This window comes from Antechinus flavipes, chromosome 3, assembly GCF_016432865.1.
Source record: "Antechinus flavipes isolate AdamAnt ecotype Samford, QLD, Australia chromosome 3, AdamAnt_v2, whole genome shotgun sequence".
Taxonomy (NCBI): Eukaryota; Metazoa; Chordata; class Mammalia; order Dasyuromorphia; family Dasyuridae; genus Antechinus; species Antechinus flavipes.
This window is the reverse complement of record NC_067400.1, coordinates 328,182,430-328,209,347: the sequence shown is the minus strand read 5'-3', so window position 1 is coordinate 328,209,347 and position 26,918 is coordinate 328,182,430. Positions and strand designations below refer to the sequence as shown.

Genomic DNA, 26,918 nt, shown 5'->3' with positions numbered 1-26,918 from the left:
AAAGTCTGGTATCAGATTGTAAGGAACTTTAAATGTCAAGCTGAGGAGTTTTTATTTTATCCTGCAGGATAGCAAGGAGTCACCAAAGATTCTTAAGCAGAAGATGATGTGGTCAGACCTTTATGAAGATTATTTTGACAGTTATGTGGGAGGTGGCTTGTAGAAAGAAGAAACTAGAAACAGAAAGAACAAAGTTGGCTATACTTACGTCAAGCTAACTTTATTCTACATTTTAAAAACTAAAAAAAAATTTAAAAAGAATATCAACAAACTGGTTAACATTCTGTAATTTGTTTTTAAAGACACAAGTTCATTATTTAGTTCAGGATGTTCTGATTACACTTGATTAAACTAAACATTTTCAATGGTGTGAGCACACCACCCAACAATGCAAATTGCATGTCTTCCTCATCTCCTCCTGGGCAATTCTGATCCCTATTTTTTCATAAACACAGTAAAAAAGCTATGAGGTAGAGGCTTTCTTTTGGGTCTTTTAGTGTCTTAGTAGTACTAATGTCCCAGAAAATTAATTTGCTATTTTTCTTTCTTGTTATATAATCAATCCCTCTCCTTTTCTCTCATGCCTTCAAAGTATCTGATTAAAAAATACTATTAAGAAAAATTTAGTCAGGTGAGACCCAATTTTATTAACTCCACATACCTAATTTGCTCAATAATCAATCTGAAACAAGATATAAGATGCTCATACTGTATTTCCCATCACAAAGAGAAAGGACACTCTAAAGGAAGAACTTAGGATGACAATCATAAGACTTAAGAGTTGGAAAAAGCATTTATTCTATAATAGGGAAATGTGTTTAAAATGATTGTGTATGTATAACCTATATCAGACTGCTTGCAATTTTGAGAAGGGGGGAGGAAAGGTGGGGAAGAAGAAAAATTTGACACCCCAAATCTTACAAAACTGAATGCTGTGTTTAACATATATTGGATTACTTGCCATCTAGGGAAGGGAAGTGGGGGGAAGGAAAGGAGAAAATTTTGATACACAAGGTTTTGCAAGGGTGAATGTTGAAAACTATCTTTGCATGTACTTTGAAAATAAAAAACTATTATTAAAATTTTTAAAAAACTAAATGTTGAAAACTGTTTTTACATATAATTAGAAAAATAAAATTCTAGGAAGAGATCAAAAATAAAATAAAAACATGGGGGGAAAAGATCATCTAGTCTAGCAAGGCAGCTAGCAGAGCAATGGGTAACCCAACAGCCAGAAGTCAAGAGTTCAAATCCAGATTCAGACACTTACCTACCTGTGTGACCTTGGGCAAATCATTTAATCCTATTTGCCTCAGTTCCTCATCTATAAATGGGGACCCATTGGAGAAGGAAATGACAACTCATTCCAGTGTTTCTGCCAAGAAAATCCCATGGATAAAATCCATGAGATTGTGTAGAGTTGGACAAGTGAACAAACAACCACAATCTTGAACAAGGCACTTACTCTGCTTGTTTCCGTTCCCTTGACTGTAAAATAGGGATAGTAACAACACCCACCTCACAGTATTGTTGTGAGGATCAAATGAGGCAACATCTGGCTCTTAGCACAGGGCCTAGCATACAGCAGGTGCTTAATAAGTATTTGTTCCTTTCCCCTTCTCTCTACCTCCTCCCCATTCTTCCCTCTAAGGTCCTCATTTCACAGGTAAGGAAAATGGAAGCAGAAGAGTAAAATGATTTGCCTAAAACTGCACTGTAACACCACCCCAGGTACACCACCCATGGGCAGAGGCCTCCCACAGCCAGAAAGGCTGTCTTCAGATAGACCTACAAGAGCAGAAGCATCTCTCAAACACCAGTAGCAGTTCCCCAGTCTGCTAATGGCATCTGGCTCTCACTAGGGAGATAGTAAAGCTTGGGCTGGTCTGACAACTTACTGGAGATTTCTCTTGGAGATTTTAGAATTTTAAAAACTGCAATGTAAACACTTGAAGAAAAGTTACTGAAAATAGTCTTTTATTTCCTCTCAAGTGCAAAAGGGACCTCTACTTTCATTGGTGCAACCTTCCATGAATTCTGGGTAGTTATGTCTTCTTGGTTTTTTTTACAATGAAACCAGCAAGCACAACAGAAAGAAAAAAAAAAAAACTAGCAAAAAGCACCACGGCAGCAACCTCCTACTTACTGTTTCTGGAGTCAGAAATGTTACCACTCTGGAAGCATGGAAATTTTTCTTTTTTTAAAAAAAGCTTTTTATTTTTAAAATACATGCATAGGTAGTTTTCAACATTCACCCTTGCAAAATCTTGTGTTCCAAATTTTTCCTTTGCTTTTACCTCCTTTCCTAGATGGCAAGTAATCCAATATATATAAAACAAGTGCAATTCTTCTAACCATATTTCCACAATTATCATGATGCACAAGAAAAATCAGATCAAAAAGGGGAAAAAATGAGAAAGATAACAAAGTGCAAGCAAACAACAACAAAAAAGGTGAAAGCACTACATTGTGATCCACTCTAAGTTCCCACAGTTCCTTCCCTGGGTGCATATGGCTCTCTCCATCACAAGTCATGGAAATCTTTTCTAAAAAATTTTCAGAAAACTTTTTTTTTTTTTAAGAGTATGCTTATCATCTGTTTTAAGAGGTGTTTCAGTCATTTTTCGGGAGAGAATAATTGGATGGCAAGGACGCCGGGTCCCTTCTCACCTGACACTGTAGTATGAGTCTTAGCCCCTCCAAGCTCTTCTTGGGTGACATCCTCGTTGGTGACAGACTTGACCACATCGGGGCCCGTGATGAACAGATAGGACGTGTCCTGCAAACAGATTTCCAGACAAGTCAATCGAAAATACAGAGCTGGAAATGAGAGCCTTTAGTTCAACCACCTCATTTTACAAATAAGAGAAAGAAAGCTCACAAACATCAACAGCTTGTCCAAGAGCACAGGCAGTGTTAGATTGCAGGCCTCTTGATCCTCAGTCCAAAGTGAAGACAGATTTTTATGGTCGCAGTTTTCTTTCCCCCAAAATAGTCACTACTTCATCATGCTTTTTCATTTTTGCAATATTTGTAAAAATAATATGTGATGTTGTGTAGATGACAAAGACATCTCTCCAAGAATAATAAGATAACAATACAGGGTAAATGAAAGCACTCTGAAATATAGTATTATACCAATCAAAGATATGATTGTAGCAGTTTGTTTTTAAACTAATTTTCAAAAAGTATGAGGCTTTAATTTCTTTTATATCTAAAAAACAACTGGAAAAGATAGGTGAAACTCACAGACTAAAAATTGTACACAGCAGAGAGAACAATCCCCTTCTGAAAAATAATTTAAATCCATATATTATTATTGATCACATATCATTCAGCTGCAAGTCCTTGATTCTCAAAGTTAGTTTTATGACACTTCAAGATATTTCTAATCATCTCAAGATTCATGAAATCCCTAAAACAAAATTATTCACTTAAAAAAAAAATAAAGGTAGTCTTGAAAGAGAAAAAGTCATAAAGACACAGACTAAAGGATTCCCTCCCCCTTTTTGGGAGGGGAATGAGAAAAATTTGAATTACATTTGAGTATCTGAGTAAGACAGTTTCTTACTAAGGCTCAGGGCATTTTGGGACATCACCATCATCATTATCATCACGATCTCTCTAATCTCTTTTCTGACTCAAGTCACTCTCTATGCATCTCCCAGTGCCTCAAGCAGGCAAATACCCTTTATTTAATTTAATTCAATTTTCTTTATTTCTTTATTATATTTGTTCATTTATTTATTGTACAAGTTTTGTGGTGTTCTTGTTCTTTAGAAATATTAATATAATGGTTCTCTGTGGGAGCAGGTTTCTCTGGGAGGTTTTCTGGAGGCAGCCTTAGTTGCAGTTAAGAGTAATAATCACCCAAAATGCAGCCAGGTGATAAAAGTTCAAACGTTTATTTTCTCCTTCCAAAATAGCCCGGTTAGTTGAGGCCTATCTCTCTCCTTGGTTCTAAGAGCTCTTGCAGCTTGTCCTTTGCCTCTGCTTTCTTCAGTCTCCAGCCAGCACAAAGATGGAATGAATCTCTTGCCTCCTTCACTTGGGGCTCGGCTAGCTTTCTGGAGAGTCTTTCAGACCAGCTTGGTCTCAGTGGGGGAAGTGCAGGAGCCCAGCCACCACAGTGGTGAGAGATGAAGATGAATCTGGTTGCGCCTCCGAGAGAGTGCTTCTCCTCAACTGAACTGATGCTCCCTTCTCAGTCTTCAGCTGAACTCCCTGACTGGGCTCACTGAAGCTCTATTTATGCTCCTTCGAGAGAGAGAGATTGAGGATTTCTCCCAGAGTGCTCTCTGGCCCTAAGAGCTTCAGGGGAGATGTGAATTCGCAAAGTTACAAAGTTTACTTTGTGAATCTCCCATACTTGTGAACTCCAATGAGTATTTAAATACTTCTTGCTTATATGAGTTCTCTAAAGGTGTGAATACAAGCATTGTTTCTATTAGTTCTACTTAGTACCTTGTTTCAGGTTCTGGTCCAAAACATCTCCTTGTAAGATCAGATCAATGATACTGAACCATGCAAAATTAGATAATTATTGTCTCTATCAACTCTAATGACTTAACAGTTTGTAAAGATTCCAACAAAGTTTGAATAAAATGTCTGAAAGTTGACTCACAAAATTTCTGCTGCTATTTTTTAAATGAATAAAAAAACTTTGACTCAAAAGAAATGTTTTTTTAATTTTCACAATAAATATATTTTGAAAATTGATTATTATTTTTCAATGTAGACATTCTTTTTCCCCCCTCTCCTTCCCAAAGACGTCAATTAAGGGTGTAGACTTTTAAGCGAATAAGCCAATATGGTAACAGATGGAAAGCAGAATTAGCAACCAAAAGGGAATCAATTTTCTAAGATTTCTTCCACCTTCAAAAAAGCCATCCATTATATTTTCCAAGTCACTCTTGTATCCCCTTGGATGTAAATACAGTGAAATTTTATATAGCTGCTTCTTTGCATAAGGAGTAAAGATAGAAAATACAGGAGGGGTCAGGGAGAACTTTATTAAGTGAATATGTGACAAAGAAGGCTATGACACTGTCAGGCCCAGAAGGCTTTTTTTCATTCTTGGAAGGTTGAAATAACACTTCTACTCTTATGTTAGGCTTTTTGATCCTGCTTACTTGTACATCCTCTCTATAAGCTGAATACTGCTTGCCTCCAATCCTTTCCCTAAAAAGCAAGGAGGCACAGTAAGGAAATCAAACAATTATTTTAAGTCTAAATGAGGACTCCATTGAAAACAATTTTCAGAAATACTAATAGTTAGTTGGGTTGAGTAAATCCTACCAGGTAGCAGGTAAAGGTTACATACTACAGGAAATGAAATTATGGACTGTCAGCCTTTGCTTCTGGACTAAAAGAAGGAAGTTTACCACCTCTTTTATACTGTACTTAAATATGTTTTTCCAACTGCTAAACCTTTCAGACTGGACTGATAGTAAATTTGTTTCTAAGGATTGATCTGTCTTCTCCTTTCATCTAGTTGGCTTGGGCTGCATACTAAGGTTGAGCAAAATACCACAAGAAAGAATTTTAAGCCTTAAAAAAGTAGCTGAAACCATATTTTATTTCATTTGGAAATTCTGGAATCCAACAGTTTTTATGGTGTTACTGTACTCAGAAACAACTGACTTCAGTGGCCTAAATAAAAGTTATTTTGCAGAAATTCAAGTCACTCTTCCTGTGGGAACTTGCGTAGGAATCCCATCCTAGTCTCCTTCTTCAGGGGTAGTTTCTTTGTTCAGTCTGAGGATGGGTACCCAAGGCTGAGAATGGCCCAGGAGCCTCCTTCCAGGAGGAAGACCCTCAGTGAACCTACTCCAGCCTTTGGAAAGCAAACAAATCAAAGAAACTCTTGCAAAAGGAAAAGGGGAATACTTTCTAGACATAGTAATGGTAGTCTTCCCTAACAGTAACAGGGTCCAGTCTGCACATTGTTAGCAATGTCTGGACTACCCATCCCCTCACTCACTATTCAAGTAAACTTTATTTGGTCACTCAAATTTTCAGTTTTTCAAAATCAAAACTATTTTATTTGAAACAACTAAAATTCAATAAGATAAACATCTGGGGCTCAAATCAGCAAAACTATCAATTACTTTCAGCAAGAGATGAACAACTTCTAGGGAGATGTTAAGGTTTAACAATTTTAAACACAAAAAAATACATGCTATCACAAGCAAATAACAGTAAGAGTTGCTGAGACAAGGGGAGAAAGAATTCTTTCCTATTCTGGTAGTTTGGTAGTTGGATTATTTGGCCACAAGTTTTATCAGGGCTAAAAATACAATGGTTAGATAGAACTTACTTGGAAAAATCTACATTAATGGAACCCAAGACAAAGAACTAGTAGGCACAAAATCTCCTTTCTAGCATCCAGGACATTAAAGGCTCAGGGCAGTTCTGCTCCTAAATCAATAAGCTAAGAGGAATAAGAGTGGAGACTCTTAATATTAAAACACACTTTATTACATTAAAACTAGGCAATGGTATGACAATAAAAAGGCTGCTTAAGGAATGCTATTATATTAAACTTTAATTACAGAGGATATGAAATTCAAATAAGAAATATTTTCTTCAAAAGATTTTTAATGGAAATAATTCTTTTTTTTTTTACTTTACAGCTGCTGCTTTAAAATACAGATTTATACAAATACTGAATTAATTTAAAAAAAAACTCAGCCCACAATAAATTGTTTTTATTTAAACTTGCATCCACATTGCAGCATTAGTGGTCCCAGACACTGAATTAGAAAAGGTAGTGATTTGCAAAGTAGAAGCCACATTCTAGGATCTGCAAATGCATCTAGATTCTTCTCCTTTTAACTATTTCTTGAAGAACTTGAAAAGAAAAAGTAAACCTAAATCTGTACCAAATTCAAATAGAAGGTTTTGTTCCTCCCATTGAATTCTAAATCTGATAAGCTGTGGCAAAAAGCAACCAAATAAGTGCAATGCTGGTCAAAAGGCACTTTTTTAATGTTGAAGGACAGGTCCAATTTTTGCAACTGCAGTGTAGGGGAATCTTCAAGCACCCATTCTTTTAACCACAAAAACCTTTGCTAAGGCAGAAGATCCGAGTAATCTTGGGAAACGATTGCACTTTATCTCTGTAAAAATACTGACCAGTCCCAAAGAGGTCATAATGTTTATAGCAGATCTCTTTGTGATGGCAAGGATTTGGAAACTGGACAGGTATCCATCAATTGGGGAGCTGAAGGAATGTAATGGAATATTATTATTCTATAAGAAATGATGAGCAGGCAGATTTCAGAAAAGCCTGGAAAGACTTAGATAAACTGATATTGAATGAAATGGGCAGAACCAGGAGATCAGTATACACAGCAAGATTATATGAATGATCAACTTTGACAGACTTTGCTCTTCTCAGTATACAATGATCTAAGGCAACTCCAAAAGACTCATGATGGGAATGTCATCCACATTCAGAGAAAGAACTCCGGAGTCTGAACGCAGATGGCAGCATACTATTTTCACTTTTTTGTTATTTTTTCTTTCTCATACTTTTTCCCTTTTGTTCTGATACTTCTCTCACAACATGACAAATGTGGAAATGTGTTTACTATGATTTTATATATATACCCTGTATCAGATTGATTGTCATCTTGGGGAGGAAAAAACAAAACAAATAGAAATCAAAACATTATAAAAGTAAATGTTAAAAACAAATAAATTTTAAAAATTAGTGGTCACCGCCAGCACTCTAGCAAAGCAGGGCTAGTGGAAGGGGTGATCCAGGTTTGCAAACACTTTAGATAGTTATTTCCCAGGCTGAGGAGGATTAAATGCAGCTCCAAAGTGAGAAGCAAAGGGAATCGGGGATCTCTTCCAATTCTACTGGGCTGAGTGTTGGCCAGAAGTGAGAGTGTCTCTGAAAGAGGAAGAGTGATTTTAGGAGAGAGATAGCATGCTATGATGGAAGTGGGAGAGAAAGAATGCTGGACCCATCCCCAAAGGCCCAGGGAAGAGACGATAAATGGCCAAAGGTTGGAAAGAAGTAAATTAACTAGCTGGGGCACCATTTAAAATGGAAGGTATTTATTAATAAAAAGAAAGACACCAGCACTGCCAATCTTTACTCTCTTTTTACAAAGGGAGGGCTGAAAGGTTAGCCCACAAGCTCATTAGTAGTCCATTAAGCTTTCTGAATCACACTGGAAATTAAAATGTTTGTGTCTGCTAAATGGTTGGTTATGAAAGCAATAAATTTTAAAAGACTTTCTTGATACCATAAGTTCAACTAAGTGGACAATGGTGACACATGACAAGATCATTTGTTATAATATAACTTACAATTCAAATGAAAAAAATCAGTATCATTTAGAGCATCTTGAGAGAAATTGCTTTTGAATAGGAACTTCCTTTCTAGTATATCTACAAGATGCATCTATAAAATTGATTACTATGGAAAATAAAGATAGTTTAAAACTTTAATTAAGGGGAAAATTGTTTATTTTAACTAATTGCTGCAACACTGTCCTGCTGGCTGAGGAAGCTTTAAAATTTCTATTAGACATCATTAGACATTGAAGCTCTTGAAGAACCACTGTGATGCTATATGAATTTTGCCATTTTGCTAGCATAGGTATGTTTGGGTCCATCACTTCATTAGAACTATTTACTATATTCATATTAATTATGTTATAAATTTAACAGATGGTGGGGTGCTTCTAAATTTTTAGGTCCACACTATGTTAAAGCTTCATAATTGTATTTGTTTTCATAAATTGTCCTTGGAAGCACAATAATTATTCTTTTCTATAAGTATGTGTGTGTGTTTCCCACTTGTTTATTTCATTCTCCCTTTCTTTAATCCTGTCCCTCCTCAAAAGTGTTTTGCTTCTGACTCCTTCCTTAATATGTCCTTTCTTCTATCACTTTTCTCCTTCTTGTATCCATTCCCCACCTCCTTTCTTGAAGGGTAAGATAGATTTCTATACCCATTTTGAGTCTGTATGCTATTTCCATTTTGAGCCAATTCTGATGAAAGTAAGGTTCACTCACTCCCTCTCTTCTCCTCCACTGTACAAGCATTTTCTTGCCTCTTTAGTGGCAGATAATTTATGTCATTGCACCTTTCCCTTTCCTTTTCTCCTAATACATTCCTCTCTCATCCCTTAATTTTATTTTTAAGATATTATCCCTTTATATTCAACTCACATCTGTGCCTTCTATCTAATGTAGTGATATATCTAATATACTCTAATAATCTAATCTAGTTATTAGATTATCTAATTATCTAATAATAGTAATATACTCATTCTTCCCATGTAGGAATATAAACAGATTAGCTTAGAGTAATTCCCTTATGATTTTCCTTTCCTGATTAACCCCTTATATTTCCCCTGAGTCCTGGATCTGAAAGTCAAATTTTCTATTCATTCTAGTCACAGATGCTTGAAAGTCTTCTATTGCACTGAATATCCACTTTTTCCCCTAAATGACTAAACTCAGTTTTGCTGAAAAGGTGATTTTTGGTTATAAATCTAACTTTATTGCTCTCTGGAATATTATATTTCAAACCTTCTTATTCTTTAATGTAAGAAGATGCCAAATCCTGACTGAAGCTTCACAATACTTGAAATGTTTCCTTCTGGATGTTTGCAATATTTTTTCTTTGACCTGGGAGTTCCAAATTTTGGCTATAATATTTCTGGGAGTTTTCATCTTAGGATCTCTTTCAAGAGATGATTTGTGGATTCTTTCAACTTCTATTTTACCCTCTGGTTCTAGACTATCAGGACAGTTTTTCTTGATAATTTCTTGAACGACAATGTCTAGGTTCTTTTTGTGATCATGGCTTTTTATTTAAAACAATAGTTTTAAAATTATGCCTCCTGAATTCTATTTTCCAGGTTAGTTATTTTTCCAATGAGATATTTCACATTGTTTTCTATTTTTTCATGCTTTTGGTTTTGTTTTATTACCTCTTGATTTCTCATAAAGTCATTAGCTTCCAATTATTCAATTCTAATTTTTGTTGTTGTTGAGGCCATTGAGATTAAGTGACTTGACCAGGGTCACACAGCTAGGAACTCAGGTCATCCTAACTTGAGGGCCGGTTCGCTATCCACCGTGCCATCTAGCTGCCCCTCAATTCTAAATTTTAAAGAATTATTCTCCTCAGTAAACTTTTGTACTTCCTTTTCCAATTTAGCCATTTTTGCTTTTTAGGGCATTCTTCTCTTCATTAGCTTTTTGGATCTCTTTTTACATCACTCTCATTTCTTTTCCCATTTTTCCTCTTCCTCTCTTACTTGAACTCTTCCATGGCCTGAGCCCAATTCTTATTTTTCTTGGAGTCTTTGGATGTATTTTCTTCTGAGAGTGTTTTGATCTTCCTTGTTACCACAGTAACTTTCTATGGCCAGAATCTTTTTCTGTTGTTTGCTCATTTTCCCAGTTTATTAGTCAGCCTTTAACTCTCGATTGAAGTAGAGCTCTGTTTTCAGGGGGGAGGATAAACTTTCCCAAGTTTTAGAGGTTTTGTGTAGCTGTTTTCAGAGCTCCTTCCAGGGACCTATACTGTGAGCTTGCACTGCAACCTGGAACTGTATAGGAGCAAACAGAGTCCTACCTTAGTGCCTGCATGGAGATCCCCATGATCTTCTTCTGACCAGCTATCCAGCCCCCCTCCATGGGCTGAGACTTCCAGAAGCCTCCACTGTTACTGATTCTGTGGCTCCTGACTTGCTGAGGCCTGGGCTTGCTGGCCTTGCCTTTGCTGTGACTGGGCTCCAGTACCACCTTGGTGCTGCTCCCGACCTTCTGAGTTGTCTTCAGCAGGAAAACCATTCTATTCCCTCTTTTGTGGTTTCTAACACTCTAAAATGTGTTTGGAGTCATTATTTAAAGGTCTTTGGAGGGGTTTAAGGGAGAGTTCGGATGGGTCCCTGCCTTCATCCACCACCTTGGCTCTTATCCCAAATATCACTATTATCCATCTTGGGAGGGTCACATCTTCATCACTTTCACATCTCTAGCTAACAGTCCTCAACTTCCTACAACAGTAGGAAATGTCAAGGGACATTTACTCCCAAACCCATGGTTTCTGCCATGTTAACAGACCATTTTATTTAACTTAATTTCTATTCACTCTATGGACAACTAGGGAATTATTACCTATATGTGTCATTATGCTGTCTGCATAGTTCCTAGTTTTTAAAAAGCCATTCTGTCAGAAAATCATGACATACACATGGCTTCATTTTTGGAATATAAAGACCAACTATTTTGTATATTCAATTAGGACAGAATAAGATTAAATAGTATGAAAGCTCCCAGAGTGAGAGGTTGCAAAACAGCCTCACCTCTCTCTCAAAAATGATGAGGATACACAATTAGTCATCATAATGTGTACAGGAATGGGAATGGATCAACCCAGAATCCTACATATAGAAAGACAGACATAGAGAAAAGGTAAGGGGGAAGGGTGGTGGAGCAGAATGTATTCTGATCCAGCTGAACTAAAAAGAAAATAAATAAATAGGGGGAGCAATCCTGATCTCAGACAAAGCAAAAGCAAAAGCAGACCTAATTAAAGGAGAAAAGAAAGCAAACTACATCTTGTTAAAAGGTACCAAAGATAACGATAAGCCCAAAGACTCCAACTTCTGGGATAAAAACTCACCATTTGACAAAAACTGCTGAGAAAAGTGGAAAACAGTAAACTAGATGCAGACCAACATCTCGTGCCATCTACCATATAAGACAATCAAAAAAGGTTCATGATTTAGACACAAATGGTGACACCAAAAGCAAATTAGAAGAGCAAGATTGGTTAGATCTATAGCGAAGGGAAATAGAGAGCATTATGAAGAACAAAATAGTTAGTTTTGATTATACTAAATTAAAAACCTTTTACACCAACAAAAACAATGCATCCAAGATTAGAAGGAAAGCAGAAAGCTGAGAAACAATCTTTATGGCAAGTGTCTCTGATGAAAGTCTCATTTCTCAAAATATATAATATATAGAGAACTGAATAAAATTTATAAGAATACAAGCCATTTCCCAATTGATAAATGGCTAAAGTATATCAATAGGTAGTTTTCAGAGGAAGAAATCAAAGCTACCTATAGTTATATGAAGAAGTACTCTAAATCACTTTAAAGAAATACAAATTAAAATAATTCTGAGGTTCCAAATCTATCAGATTTGTTCAAACATAAAAGGAAAATGATAAATACTGGAGACAATGTGGGGAAAATGGGATACTAATGTACTATTGGTGGAGTTGTGAACTGATCCAGAGAATCTGGAGACCAGTTTAGAACTATGCCCAAAGGGTAACCAACTCTTTTATCCAGCAATACCATTACTCAATCATATCCCAAAGAGATTGTAAAAAAAGGAAAAAGGACCTGCATGTACAAAAATATTTATAGCACCTGCTTTCATGGTGGAAAATATTGGAAATTGAGGAAATGACTATCAAATGAGAAATGACTGAACATGTAGTATATGAATGTAATGGAATACTATTGTGCACTAAGAATGATGAACAGCATTTTTTTTTCCTTTTTGATCTGATTTTTCATGTCTAGTATGATATGTGGAAATATGTCTAGAAGGATTGCACAAGAATTGCTTGCTGTCTGGGGAGTGGGGAGAGAAAAAAATTTGGAACATAGGGTTTTGCAGAGATGAATGTTGAAAACTATTTTGCATATATTTTGAAAAATAAAAACCTATTATAAAAGAAAAAGAATGATGAGAAGGTAGATATTTTCAGAAAAATCTGGAAAGACTTGTGCAAACCGAAGAAGAGTAAAATAAGCAAAACCAGGAAAAACATTGTACATAATATCACCAATACCATATAATCACCAACTATAAATGGCTTAGATCTCAGCAACACAGAGTTCCAAGACAAGTACAAAGACCCATGATAGAAAATGCTATCCACATGAAGGCAAAGAATTGATAGACTGAAGGAAGACTGAAGCATATCTTTTCACTTTTTTTTTCATTTTTTCCTTTTGAATGCAGAGGGAGTCAGGAGAGTGAGAAAAATTTGGAACTCCAATTTTTTTTTTTTTAAATGAAGGCTAACAATAGTCTTTGCACATAAGTAGGAAAAATAATTCTTTAAAAAAGTGTTTTGCTTCTGATAACTACTTCCCCCAATCTATTCTTCCTTCTATTAATCCCCATCCCTTCCTTTATCCACTTCCCCTCCTATTTCTCTGTAGATTAAGATAGATTTCTATATCCCTTTGAGTGTATATGTTATTTCCTTTTTGAGAAAGTAAGGTTCAAAAGTTGTCCATCACTTCCCTCCACATTCTCCTCTACTGTAGAAGCTTTTTTGTGTCTCTTTTATGTAAGATAATTTACTTTTTCCTTCCCTCTTCTCCCAATGCATCCCTCTTTCTCGCCCTTTAATACTGTGGTTTTTAAAAATTTCATCCCATTATACTCAACCCAAACCTGGGCCCTTTGTCTATGTACATTCCTTACAATTACCTAATAAAAAGAAAGTTCTTAGGAGTCACAAAAATCACCTTCCCATGTAGGAATATAAACTTTAACCTTATTGAGTTCTTTATGATTTCTTTTTCCTGTTTATTTTTTTATGCTTCTCTTCAGTCTTATATTTGAAAATCAATTTTTTTACTTAATATAATTTTATTTTTTCAATTTCATATAAAAATAATTCAACATTCATTTTTGTAATATTTTGAGTTCCAATTTTTTTCTCCCTCCCTCCCTTTCCTACCCTCTCCCCAAGACAGCAAGTAATTTGATATAGGTTATACATGTACAATCATTTTAAACATATTTCCTTATTAGTCATATTGTGCAAGAAAAATTAGAACAAATGGGAAAAAACACAGGAAAAAAATTTAAAAATGAAAATAGTATGCTTCAATCTGCATTCAGTCTCCATAGTTCCTTCTCTGGACATAAATGGTATTTTCCATCCCAAGTCCACTGGAATTGTCTTGGATTGTCACTTATCAATGCTGCTGCATTGCTGAGAACAGCTAAGTCTATCATAGTTGATCATCACATAATCTTCTTGTTGCCGTGTACAATGTTCTCTGATTCTATTCATTTCATTTAGCATTGGTTCATATAACTCTTTGGTTTTGCTGAAATCAGCCTGCTCATCATTTCTTACAGAACAATAATATTCCATTACATTTATATATTATAACTTAGTATGTGATGGGCATCCCCTCATTTTCCATTTCATTACCACTACACAAAAATGCTACAACAAAAAATTTTGTACTTGTGGGTCCTTTTCCCTTTTTATGATTTCTTTGGGATACAGACCCAGTAGAAACATCGCATAGTTCCAAATTGCTCTCCAGATTGGCTGGATCAGTTCACAGTTCTACCAAGAATGCATTAGTGTCCCAGTTTTCCCACATCCCCTCCAATCCATTATTATCTTTTCCTGTCATTTTAGCTAATATGACAGGCATGAGGTGGTATTTGAGAGTTGCTTAATTTGCATTTCTGTACTCAAAAGTGATTTGGAGCATTTTTTCATATGATTATAGATGGCTTTAATTTCTTCATCTGAAAAATTGTCTTTCATATCCTTTGATCATTTATCAATTGGAGAATGACTTTTTTTGTTATAAATTTGACTCAGTTCTCTATATATTTTATAAAATAGGTCTTTATCAGAAATACTGGCTATAAAAATTTGTTTCCCAACCTTCTTTCCCTTCTAATCTTGGTTGCATTAGTTTTGTTTGTGCAAAAACTTTTTAATTTAATGTAATAAAAATTACCTATTTTGCATTTCTTCTACTTCTTCTTTGGTCATAAATTCCTCCCTTCTCCAAAGGTACGATAGGAAACTATTAAACTATTCCTTGTTCTCCTTATCTGTTTATAGTATCACGCTTTATGTCCAAATGATGAACCCATTTCAACTTTTATCTTGGTATAGAATGTGAGATGTTGGTCTATGTCTAGTTTCTGCCATATTATTTTCCAGTTTTCCCAGCAATTTTTGTCAAATAATGACTTCTTATTCCAGAAGTTGGAGTCATTGGGTTCATCAAATAATAGATTCATTATAGTCATTGATTGTTGTGTGTTAGATAGATAGATAGATACAACCTATCCCATTAGGTTGTATCTAACCTATTCCACTGATCTACCACTCTGTCTTTAACCACTACCAAGTGATTTTGATGACTGACACTTTATAATATAGTTTTAGGTCTGCTATGGCTACACTAACTTCCTTTGTATTTTTATCAATAATTCCTTCATATTCTTGACCTTCTTTTCTTCCAGAAGAATTTTATTATTTTTTCTAGCTCTATAAAATAATTTTTTGGCAGTCTGATTGATATAGAAAGTCAAATTTTTTATTCAGCTCTAGTCTTTTCATCAGGAATGCTTGAAAGTCCTCTTTTTCATTAAATTTTAATTTTTTTCCCCTGAAGAATTATATTCAGATTTGCTGGATAGGTGATTCTTGATTGTAATCCTAGCTCTTTTACTCTCTGGAATATCATATTCTAAACCCTCTGATCTTTTCATCTAGAAGCTATTAAATTATGTGTTACCCTGACTGTAACTCCATCATATATGTATTGTTTTTTTTCTGGCTACTTGTAATATTTTCTCCTTAACTTGCGAGCTCTAGAATTTGGCTATAATATTTTTGTGAGTTTTCATTTTGGGATCTCTTTAAAGAGATCATTAGTGGATTCCTTAAATTTCTATTGTACTCTCTGATTCTAGAATATAAGGGCAGCTTTCCTTGATAATTTCTTGAAAAAATGATGGCTTACTTTTTGATAATGGATTGCGGGTAGAGCAATATTTCTTAAATTATCTTTCCTGAATCTATTTTTCACGTCAGTTGTTTTCCCAAGAAAATATCTGATTGTTTCTTGATGTTTCATGGAGTTATTAGCTTCTACTTGTCCAATTTTAAGGAAATTTTTTTATTCAGTGAGCTTCTTTATCTTCTTTTCCATTTGGCTAATTCTGCTTTTTTTTTTTTTAAAAGGAGTTTTTCTCTTCAGTGGAATTTTGTATCTCCTTTATCAAGGTATGAACTCTTTTTTTCTGTTTTCTTGTATCACTCTCATTTCTTTCTCCAACTTTTCCTCTAACTTTTTTATTTGGTTTTTTTTTCTTCCAGGAATTCTTTTGGGCTTGAGACCAATTTACATTTTTCTTTAGACAAAGAAATTTTGACTTCATAAACATCTTCTGAGTATCTTTTTTGATCTTCCCTTTCACCATAGCATTCTATGGTTAAGTTCCTTGTTTTTTCATTTGCTCATTTTTCCAACCTATTTCTTGATTTTTAATTTTATGTTTGAGTTGGTTTCTGCTCCCAGAGTAGAAGGGGTAGTGTCCTAAGCTTCAGGTTTACAAAGCTAGTTCTGGGGTTCTGTAAGTTTTCCATTTTTCCAAAATGGTATGATCTAAGGAGAGGTGTGATTATTGTTCTAGTGGCCTGTACTTTGGTCCATGAGAAGCCACAAGTACTCTTTTCTGACCTTGAGCTGTGACCAGGTCTATCCCCTGGTAGCACATTCCAGTATGCTAGTGTTCCTCTGGGAATGGGACTTGGAATTGTGTATGGTAATGTAACCAAGTCCTGCCCCCCAGTACCAGTAAAGGATGCCCTATAATCTCCTACCCTGTTGTCTGAATGACTATATGTGTACTCAGATCTCTAAAAGCTGCTGGTACTGATCCAATTACCCCAAGGCCTGATGCCAGCTGCCAGCCGCAGGAGCCCAGGACCTCACTGCTGACTGCCAGCCGCAGGAGCCCAGGACCTCACTGCCGTCTGCTAGCTACAAGAGCCCAGGACCTCAATGCTGGCTGCAGGGTGCAGGAGCTCAGGACTTACTGGGCTGCCAGCTGCAGGAGTCCAGGACCTCACTGCTGACTGCTGGCTGCAGAAGCCCAGGACCTCACTGCTGGCTGCAGAAGCCCAGGACCTCAATGCTGGCTGCCAGGTGCAGGAGCTCAGGACTCACTGCTGGCTGCCAGCTGCAGGAGCACAGGACCTCACTGCCGGCTGCTGGCTGCAGGAGCCCAGGACTTACTGATGGCTGCCAGCTGCAGGAGCCCAGGACCTCACTGCCGGCTGCTGGCTGCAGAAGCCCAGGACTTACTGATGGCTGCCGGCTGCAGAAGCCCAGGACTTACTGATGGCTGCCAGCTGCAGGAGCCCAGGACCTCACTGCCAGCTGCTGGCTGCAGGAGCCCAGGGCTTACTGATGGCTGCCAGCTGCAGGAGCCCAGGACCTCACTGCTGACTGCTGGCTGCAGAAGCCCAGGACCTCAATGCTGGCTGCCAGCTGCAGGAGCCCAGGACCTCACTGCCGGCTGCTGGCTGCAGAAGCCCAGGACCTCAATGCTGGCTGCCAGGTGCAGGAGCCCAGGACTTACTGATGGCTGCCAGCTGCAGGAGCCCAGGACCTCACTGCCGGCTGCTGGCTGCAGAAGCCCAGGACCTCAATGCTGGCTGCCAGGTGCAGGAGCCCAGGACTTACTGATGGCTGCCAGCTGCAGGAGCCCAGGACCTCACTGCTGGCTGCTGGCTGCAGGAGCCCAGGACCTCACTGCTGGCTACCAGGTGCAGGAATCTAGGACCTCACTTCTGGCTTGCCAGGGAGGGCCTGCATTAGACTGCACTCTACTTTCACTTCAGTGAGAAAGGCTTTTCCTTCCAACCTTCTAAGTTACCTTGAAATGAAAAATTGTTTCAGCCCTTCTTTTTGTCGGTTCTGCCACTCTAGAATTTGTTTTGGAACATTATTTGAAATTTATCTGTAGGAGAACTTGGGGGAACTCAGGCAAGTCTCTGTCTTTTCTCTGACCTCTTGGTTCTGCCCAGACCCACTCCTTCACAATGTGATTTTTAAGGCTCTTTCCAAGTTCTAACTACTACCAACTCAAATGAAAATAGAACTGCTGTATCAACATTTTTTATTATTATTGTTTTGCAGAAAAGTAAATGTGACACTGATAATAGACAAATTTCAATTCAAACTAGAGAGCATTAAGAGAGATTTGGGAAAGAGAGAGCTGGATTTGTGATTCCAAAACAGGAAACTCCTTCCACTGATACAGGTCAGCATCTTATATCCCTATATTGCTCTGGAATAAAAGCACCCAAGTTCAAATCCTGTCTCTAATACTATTCAAGACTGGAAAAGTCCCTTAACTCCACTCTGCACTGGTTTTCTCATTTATAAAATGAGGGGGTTGGACAAGATGGTCTCTGAAGTCCTTCCATCTTTCAATCTTGGAACCTACAGTTGCCTGGAACAATGAGACTTGCCTATGGTTACACAGTTAGAATGGGTTCAAGGCAGAACTTGAAACCAAAGCATCTTAACTCAAATAATCCTTTTCTATATACTAGGCCATGCCAATCTTTCTCATGTAAAAGAAAAGCAAGGAAGCTAAACTTAAAGGTAACATTCAAAATGATATCATATCAACACATCAGATAATGTAGAAAGGAAATTTTTAAAGGACAGGTGCCTGTCCCTGCCAGAATGAATTAAGATAATAAAAGTCAATTTTGGGACTTCACTATCAAGATATGAAACATATCTAAAAGATAAATAAGATATTAGAAATCTTCATATTGTGTTAAACAAATTATAATCCTATAGAATAATAGACAACTGAATCCAATAGATTAATCTCTAATGGAATATGTATCTCTATAATAAATCTAATTGCCATGAATAAAGCAATGGGAAAAAACAAGAATAATATAAATTACACATGGAAGATATGCTGAAAAAATTGATCATAATAGGTCAGAGAAGTCTACTTCTAATTTAGAGACACTGTGTATATATATGTATATGGATCTTGATGAACTTAAGACTAGAAATAATTAATGATAAAAGTTTAAGCTACAGGTCCATATGGACACTGAAAAGTGTCCTGATACCAGTAAAAGGAGATCTTGTAAAAACAACAGCAGATTACTTCAATGATGATGGCAATACAGATATAAATATACATAAGAAAATCTATGCAATGCAATCAAAACAGTATTTAAAGGCAAATGTTTGACAGTAAATACATAAATTAACAGACAGTAAATACATAAATTAACAGAAAAAAAGATACTTGGTAAATTGAAACTGAGTTTTTTTTAATTAGAAATCAAACAAAATCACCAGTAGAAAAACAAAAAAAATAATGAAATAATTAAGATAAAAGTAGAGATTAATAAAACTGAAAATAAAAAAACAAGTAAAATATAAACAAAACTAAGATTTTTTTAAAAAGACAAAATTGATCAACAATTAGAAAATTTAAACAAAAAAGGGAGAGAAAATTTTAAGATATCAAAATAAGATAAGGGAATCATAAGTGAAGAATAAAAGAATTTCAGAAAATTTAAAGCTCTAAATCAATCAATTTCAGAACTTAAAAAAAGGACACTAATCTATGCAAAAATGTGCACAGCTAATTTATTTGTAAACAAAAACAATACAAAAAGGGCTGAAGCAACTTATATGTCCTAATATCAAGGAAGGGTTGATGAAATTTATATTATTATTAATGTAAGAAAATAGACCTACACCCAACAGTTGAAAAATATAAATATAAAAAAAGGAAAGACATATAAAATAAGATACAGCTACATCCTCAGAATAAAAAACATGCACACTGATGTAAGAGAAGCAACACAGAACATAGTGGATAAAATGCCCTATATGGAGTCAGGAAGACAAGGATTTAAATCTTTTCTTAAACACTGATAAGCTGTGAAGTCCTACACAAGTCCTGGATCTCTTGAAGTCTCAATTCCTTGTATGTAAAAATGAGAGGATTGGACTAACTAGATTCTAAGATCTCTTCTCACTCTAAATTATGATCCTATGGCAATTCAATATTTTTTTTTAAAAATTAAAAAACTAAACCAACAAAATCTTAAAAGTATACAGGTAGAATCAGAAATAGACCCAAAACAAACCATTCTTAACATTTTGATAAAATTAATTTTAGATAGGTTTCGTTCTACTTCACATGAAAACTGGTATCATCTTGTGTGCCTTCTCAAGGGATGGTAATTAGGGAATAAAGAGGGAGGGAGAAAATTTGGGACTCAAAATTTTCAAAAACTTAATGTTCAAAATTTTTTGGATGTAGTTAGAAATCGTTAACAAAATAATTTTTTTCCTAATAAAATCTCTAAAAAGTTCAAGTTTTAAGGTTTGCTCCATATTGCTTGATTATTTTATTTGTTTAGCATTAATACATAGATAATAATTAAATAAAATCATTTTTAACAAGATGAAATGCCCCTAATATAGCAGAAAGTTAGAAAATTAAAAAAAAATTCTAACATTAAAAGCTATTAAAGCACTTTTCCTGGAGACTTTTGAGGACAGAATACGATGAAATATAGAAAAACCATTGGAAGTCATTTCACTTCTCTAGGCCTCAACTTCTTTCTTCAACATTAAACAGGGGAGTCAGAATGATCTTTTAGGTTACTTTTGGCTCTAAAATTTTATGACCGATCTGTCGAAAGACACTAACAAATCAGATTAGTGGTGTTAAACTCAAATGGAAAAAGGGGCTGCTACACTGTATGTAGAGATCCCTGAGGGCTTCATATTGACTTTTAAAAACCACATGCTCATTTTAAATTAATTAATTAATTTTGTTAAGTATTTCCCAATCTTAATCTGATAAATACATTCAGGAGTATTGTAGCCTACAGGCCTAATGTCTGATATCTTTGGCTTAATATTTGGAGATTATTTTCCACTCAAGGATTCAGTGTTTGAAATATATTTGTAATTCACTGACCATGTGAAACTACATTTCATTCTGGCCAATGGAATCCCCCATCTTAATGACCACCACCACCTTCTGGCCACTAATGCATTATCGTGGGCAGCTCGCTGAAATCTAATGAATTCAGATAACAAATGAGATCTAGGTCGGGCATTAATGTTGCTACATATGAGAAACCGCCCAATTCTGAAAGGAACCATGAAAATAGATACCCGAGGTTTACCTTCACCATGAATGTGAAGTCTGTTAAGGCAGGTGAATAGACAGCTCCTCCTGCACACGGGCCCATGATCAAAGAGATTTGTGGGACAACTCCCGACGCCATGACGTTCCTCTGCCAAAAGAGAAAAGGCAAAGGCATTTGATTACTGAGCACACTCAAGGCTTTATCTGCAAAAAGATAAAGGCAACAATAAAATAACATTTGGATTATTTACACAGAAACTGCATCCAGGTGGCTAGAAGAAAAAATTCTATAATCTCTTATTCAAGTTGTTGCTTTTTTCTCTCTTCAGGCTGCTTCCAAGTAGCATAGTATAATGGAAGGATACTGGATTGGGAGATAAAAGAAATTAGTTTAAATTTAGACACCAATCCTTAATAAATATGTGGGGAAAGTATTTAATTTCCTCTAAGTCTCAATTTCCGCATCTTTAAAATGGGGATATGTATATGTGTAAACCTATCCTCACAAATTTGTTAGGGCAAAAGTTCTTTGTAAGAAGTAAAGTGTTATATAAATGCATTAAAAAAAAATATTGTTATACTCAAGGTGAAAGCTGATTTAAAAATAGATGGGTTCCTTCCATCTACTTTTAGCCCCCTTTTTACTCCCCCACTATGATTTTTCTGTGGACTTCAAAAATCCCTTTAAAGGAGGGGTTGTTAAGGAAGTCCACATATAAATTTCAGGGGTTTTGTGAATTTATGTAGGAAAAAAATTACATCTTTATTTTTACTAACCTCTAAGTGAAATTTAGCATATCTTTTAATTGTGTATTTTTTAAAAACAAGCATTATTCTGAGAAGGGGGCTATAATGTTACTTCATCAGACTGTCAAATGGGTCTATGACACACACAAAAATTACTAATTACTGCTCTAAGTTTCTGATAATACCCATACCAATGAAATAAAAACAGAAAATATATGAATAAATTGCCTTTCCTTAAAATAAGTGGTATATATCTAAACTCCAGGACCAATATTATATGTAGAAAGGATAAACAAGAGACTTTCTGATAAAATCAGAGATAAAGCAAGGTTATCTATCACCAACATTACTATTTGATATAGTGCTAGAAATACTAGCTATAGCAATAAGAGAAGAAAAGGAAATTGAGGGAATAAGCATAGACAAAGAGGAAACAAAATTATCACTTTTTGAAGATGATATGATATCTTACTTAGAGAAGTAAAGAACCAATTAAAAAATTAATTTTAGCCAAGTGACAGAACATAAAATAAATTTACATAAATCAAAAGGATTTTTGTATATTACCAACAAAACCCTGCAGGAAAATAGAAAAATTCCACTCAAAGTAACTACTGGATGTGTAAAATACTTCAAAGTATATCCACAAAAACATAAATAGGAATTATATAATACAACTATGAGCCATTCTTTATACAAATAGACAGGTCTAAATAACTACAAAAATATTAACTGCTCTTTGGCAGGCTGAGTCAATAATAAAAATGACAATGCTACCTAAATTAATTTACTCATTTAGTACCATACTATTCAAACTATTAAGAATTATCTTGTAGTGCTATAAAAAATAATGACAAAATTCACCTAGAAGAACAAAAGATCAAGAATCTCAATGGAAATAATGAAAAAAAAAAGAGAAAAAGGTGGCCTTGTTATAAATTTCAAACAGTTTAAAAATATTATCATTAGAATGAATTGATGCTGACTAAGAAGTTGATTAGTGACTTAGATTAAGTATGCAATATACAAAAGCAAATGAACATAGTAGGCTAGTGCTCAAGAAACCCAAAGATTCTAACTATTGGGGCAGGAATTCACTATTCAACAAAAACTGCTGGAAAAATTGGAAAACAATGTAGTAGAAATTAGGTAGAGACCAACCGCTCACACTAAAAATAAAAATAAGCTCCAAGTGAATCCATACTTAGCTATATAAAGTGGCAACACAAACAAATTAGAGAAGCAAGGAAGAAAATATCTTTTGGATTTACAGATAGGGAAAAGAAATAACAGGTAGAAAAAATTACAGAAGATAAAATGGACAGTTGTGATTATATAAAATTAAAAAGGTTTACACAAACAATTGCTAAAAATTTAAAAGGAAACAGACAACTAAGGAAGAAAAACATCTTTGCAGCAAATTGATAAGGATTGCATTTCTAAAATATATAAGACATTTATTGAAACTTGTAAGAGCCATTTTCTAATTGATAAAGGGTCAAAGGAGATGAAGTGACTGTTTTCTAAAGAGCTTCAGAAACCAGGTAGTCAGAAGAGAATATATCTGGGGATAGGGGAAATAAAAACATATGAAAGTCCCATTTTAGGATGCTTAGATGAAGGTAAGAAAAGAAAAGATATAGTAGAATAGTATTCTAACAAGAAGTGTAATCCTAGGAAAGTCAGGCTAAGGTGACAAATGAGGAACATGGACAACACTATCAGCTGGGGTGTTAGATTCAAAATCATTATTTTTTATTTCTTTATTTTTCTTCCTTTTTAGGGTCCTTTTAAAATTAATATTTTTAAACAAAGAAGTTATATGCATATGACTACTTTGAGCCAATTATTTGCTTGATTTTGAGAATTCTCTATCATATTTATGTCTGAAATTCAGAATCTTGTTTTATAACATATGCATCTATATGGAGAATAAGGATCATGCTGTTCATGATATAAGAGAAAACTGAAATGAACTGCTGCTCATTACAAATGATGTGAGAAGGAAAAAATGGAAACAAGAGGGAGTGGCTTTGGAAATGACATGAAATTAAAGTCACTGTCACCTATAGACACAATTACCCAAAGATTATGCATATCACTAAATAAATATCAGATTGAATTAGCTCTGATTTTTGATTATATTAAGTACTGTTCACATAAATTTAACATTCAGAGTGACTCTTAGTTGCCTGTTTATAACTAAACAAATTAGGAAAAATGTTCAGACAGATTTGTATTTTATAGTAAAATCCAGTTATATGCACATTCAGAAGATAATATGGAGTTCTGTAAACAGATTAGGTTTTTTTTTTCTTTTTTCCAAATCTTTATAATAATTATCCTAATCATTAGGAAACATGCTTGTTGAAGGCAGGGGTCATTTTATTTCTATCTTGTATCCCAAGTAATTGGAACAAAAGTAGGCACTTAATGTTTGCTAAATTTTAATTGAACAATTTTTAAAAATAAAAAACTTTGTTATTTCCAAGACTTTTTCATAATGTAAATCATAATATTTTATAGTGCTATATTAGAATAAATGACCTCTAAGATAAGCTTCCAACTCTAAACTTTTACAATCATGCTATTCTTGTCCCTCACCTATGTAAATTCTTAGGGAATTAAAAAATTTTAATGTAATTAGTGTCCCTTTTCTCTACTGGGACAGAAGTAGAAGACCCTAAAGAAAGGTTAAGGAGAATGTATCAAACCAATGAGCTAAATCTGGCTCTTTGCTTAAACTTTTTTTTTTTTTTTTGGTCACTAGATTAATTTTGTTCTAGTCTCGGCCAATAAATCCCCAAAGAAAAAAATGATCCCCTGGTAGACTGCTACAGCTTTAGAATTCAGAGTACTGCCTTAGAGCTTAAATTTAAAAAAAAAAAAAAAAAACAGTTCACAGGATGATAGAGTCAGAACTAGAAGGGGAGCCCAGAAGACATCTAGTCCAACTTCCTTCATTTTAAAGATGAAAAAATCCTGAGAGTCGGCGAGATTTGGTGATTTGCCCAACACCAAATTCAAGCCTTCTGTCTCCAAAATCCCATTTTTGTCTGCTGAACTGCAATGACTTCACAACTGAAAAGCTGTGAGGAGGGATGAACTGACTAAAAACACTTTAGCATATTAAGTATTCAATAGTGGTTGGTTAATTCATTTCAAACATCTGTGATAACACCATTCATGTTATAGTCCAAGGAAAAGTTAAAATATAACAAGAGTATCTGACAGTGTTTTTAATATATATATATATATGTATATACATACATATATTTACATATATATGTACATTATATTATATATATATATGTACCTGGAATTCAATATAATTGGTTTCCTTCATAAAGGATGATATATTTAATAACATTAATCTGGAAAATGTTGCATAGGTTTTACCAGACTGCCAAAACAGTCCATTACGAAAAAGGTTAAGAACCCCTGCCCTAGAGGTTAGTATTGCTTCCTGATTCAATTTTCTTCTACCTCCTTTTCTTTAGTTATTTGTTTGTCGAGATCTCTACCTCTTCTTACTTATACTCCTCTATTACTCTCTCTCCTCAAATATTTCACTGTTTCTCCTTTTGTGACGCTATTTAGTTAATAAAATGAACTAAATTCTCTTCTTTCTCTCTTCTTCCATCTCCCTCTTCCCCTACTTTACTCTCTCCCCTAACCATATCATAAAGACAAATTTAAGTACATTTGAAAATGTAGGTCTGTGTTGAGTAAAGTTTTATTTCTTGTTCTTGAATTTAAAATCATGGATGCTTAATCTAGACAAATGATCTATGAATACATTTTCCCCTAATTCAATATCATTGACCAGATAGATATCTTTGCCAAACCCAGAACATATGTATTACTATTAAAACAGGGGAAAATTCAAGAGAGAGAATGAGACATCCAAAAGTTGAATAATGCGATATATTTTTACTTCATTCTCTTCAAACTGAATCTCTTACCAAAAATATATCAGCATACCCAGCTAGAGATTCTACTCCCTCTTGAATCCGAGCACCTCCAGAATCATTCAGTCCAATTACAGGGGCCCCGACCAACATTGCCTGATCCATGATCTGCAGGAAGCACAAAAACCTGGGTTATAACAACATCTCATCATTACCCATTGGGACCAAGAGTATTTTAACACATGTCCACAGCATATTTCATGAAAGATTTACCAAAGTTGGTGAAAAGAATGCAAGTTTGGTTCATTTTATTAACTAAATACCTTCATAAAAGGAAGAACACTGAAGCATATTTAAAAGGCTACATCTTTAAAAAGCCCCTGAGGGTCTTAGCTCACTCCCTAAATATTTTTATTTATTTATTTATTTAGAATAACTTTTTATTGACAGAACCCATGCCAGGGTAATTTTTTACAACATTATCCCTTGCACTCACTTCTGTTCCAATTTTTCCCCTCCTTCCCTCCACTCCCTCCCCTAGATGGCAAGCAGTCCTATATATGTTAAATATGTTGCAATATATCCTAGATACAATATATGTGTGCAGAGCCGAACAGTTCTCTTGCTGCACAGGGTCTCTCCCTAAATTTAGAAAAGAGAGAAATCTACTTTTTGTGTCAAGTATAGTTATTCCTTCCACATGCTGACTTTCCCAATCACAGCTCTGATGCATTGCAGGTTGGCATAAGAAATTAAACAGGAATTTTTTTTTTTTTTTTTGGAGTTTTGGGGAAGCTGCAGATGATTTAGAAAAAGGTGAGAAACTCAAAAATGCATAAAATTGTGTATAGTGTTATACAATATCAACACATTTTATCTTTAAATATCCTAATAATTCCGACTTCTCTGGTGTGAAAGGAGGGCCAAAAATTTTACAAACTGTGGGAGTCCTATGTCCCTAAATCTTCCTTTTTTTCTTCAAAATTTTTTTTAAAATACCAGCCTATACACTTTTTTATAACCTTTCATCATATGTATTAGACACGCATTCAGTAGCCAACAGTCTTTTTGGTACACATAATCAATTACCATGTTTACTTGTTCAAAAGTACTTCTGATGGAGTGGGCAAATAACCTGTCTGCATGGATATGGCAACTAAACTATATATTCTCTGTTCAAGGCTCATGACAAATCATTTTCCTATGATCCAGATACCCTTGATAGAAAAAAGATATCTTGGACATTACAAGACAACTTATTTT

General features: G+C 35.1%; 1 protein-coding gene and 1 pseudogene across 1 annotated transcript in view; both read right to left on the bottom strand.

The window, feature by feature from the left end:
* The window catches only part of PCCB (propionyl-CoA carboxylase subunit beta), a 64,187-nt gene that overhangs the window by 28,634 nt on the left and 8,635 nt on the right, over positions 1 to 26,918 (bottom strand). The window contains exons 5-7 of the mRNA XM_051985601.1: positions 25,710 to 25,823; positions 21,035 to 21,145; positions 2,671 to 2,779 (exon numbers count right to left, since the gene is read on the bottom strand). Coding sequence (XP_051841561.1) covers positions 2,671 to 2,779; positions 21,035 to 21,145; positions 25,710 to 25,823 — 334 coding nt within the window. The remainder of the gene's footprint in view (positions 1 to 2,670; positions 2,780 to 21,034; positions 21,146 to 25,709; positions 25,824 to 26,918) is intronic.
* LOC127553386 (ubiquitin-conjugating enzyme E2 variant 1-like) lies at positions 8,285 to 10,827 on the bottom strand (annotated as a pseudogene).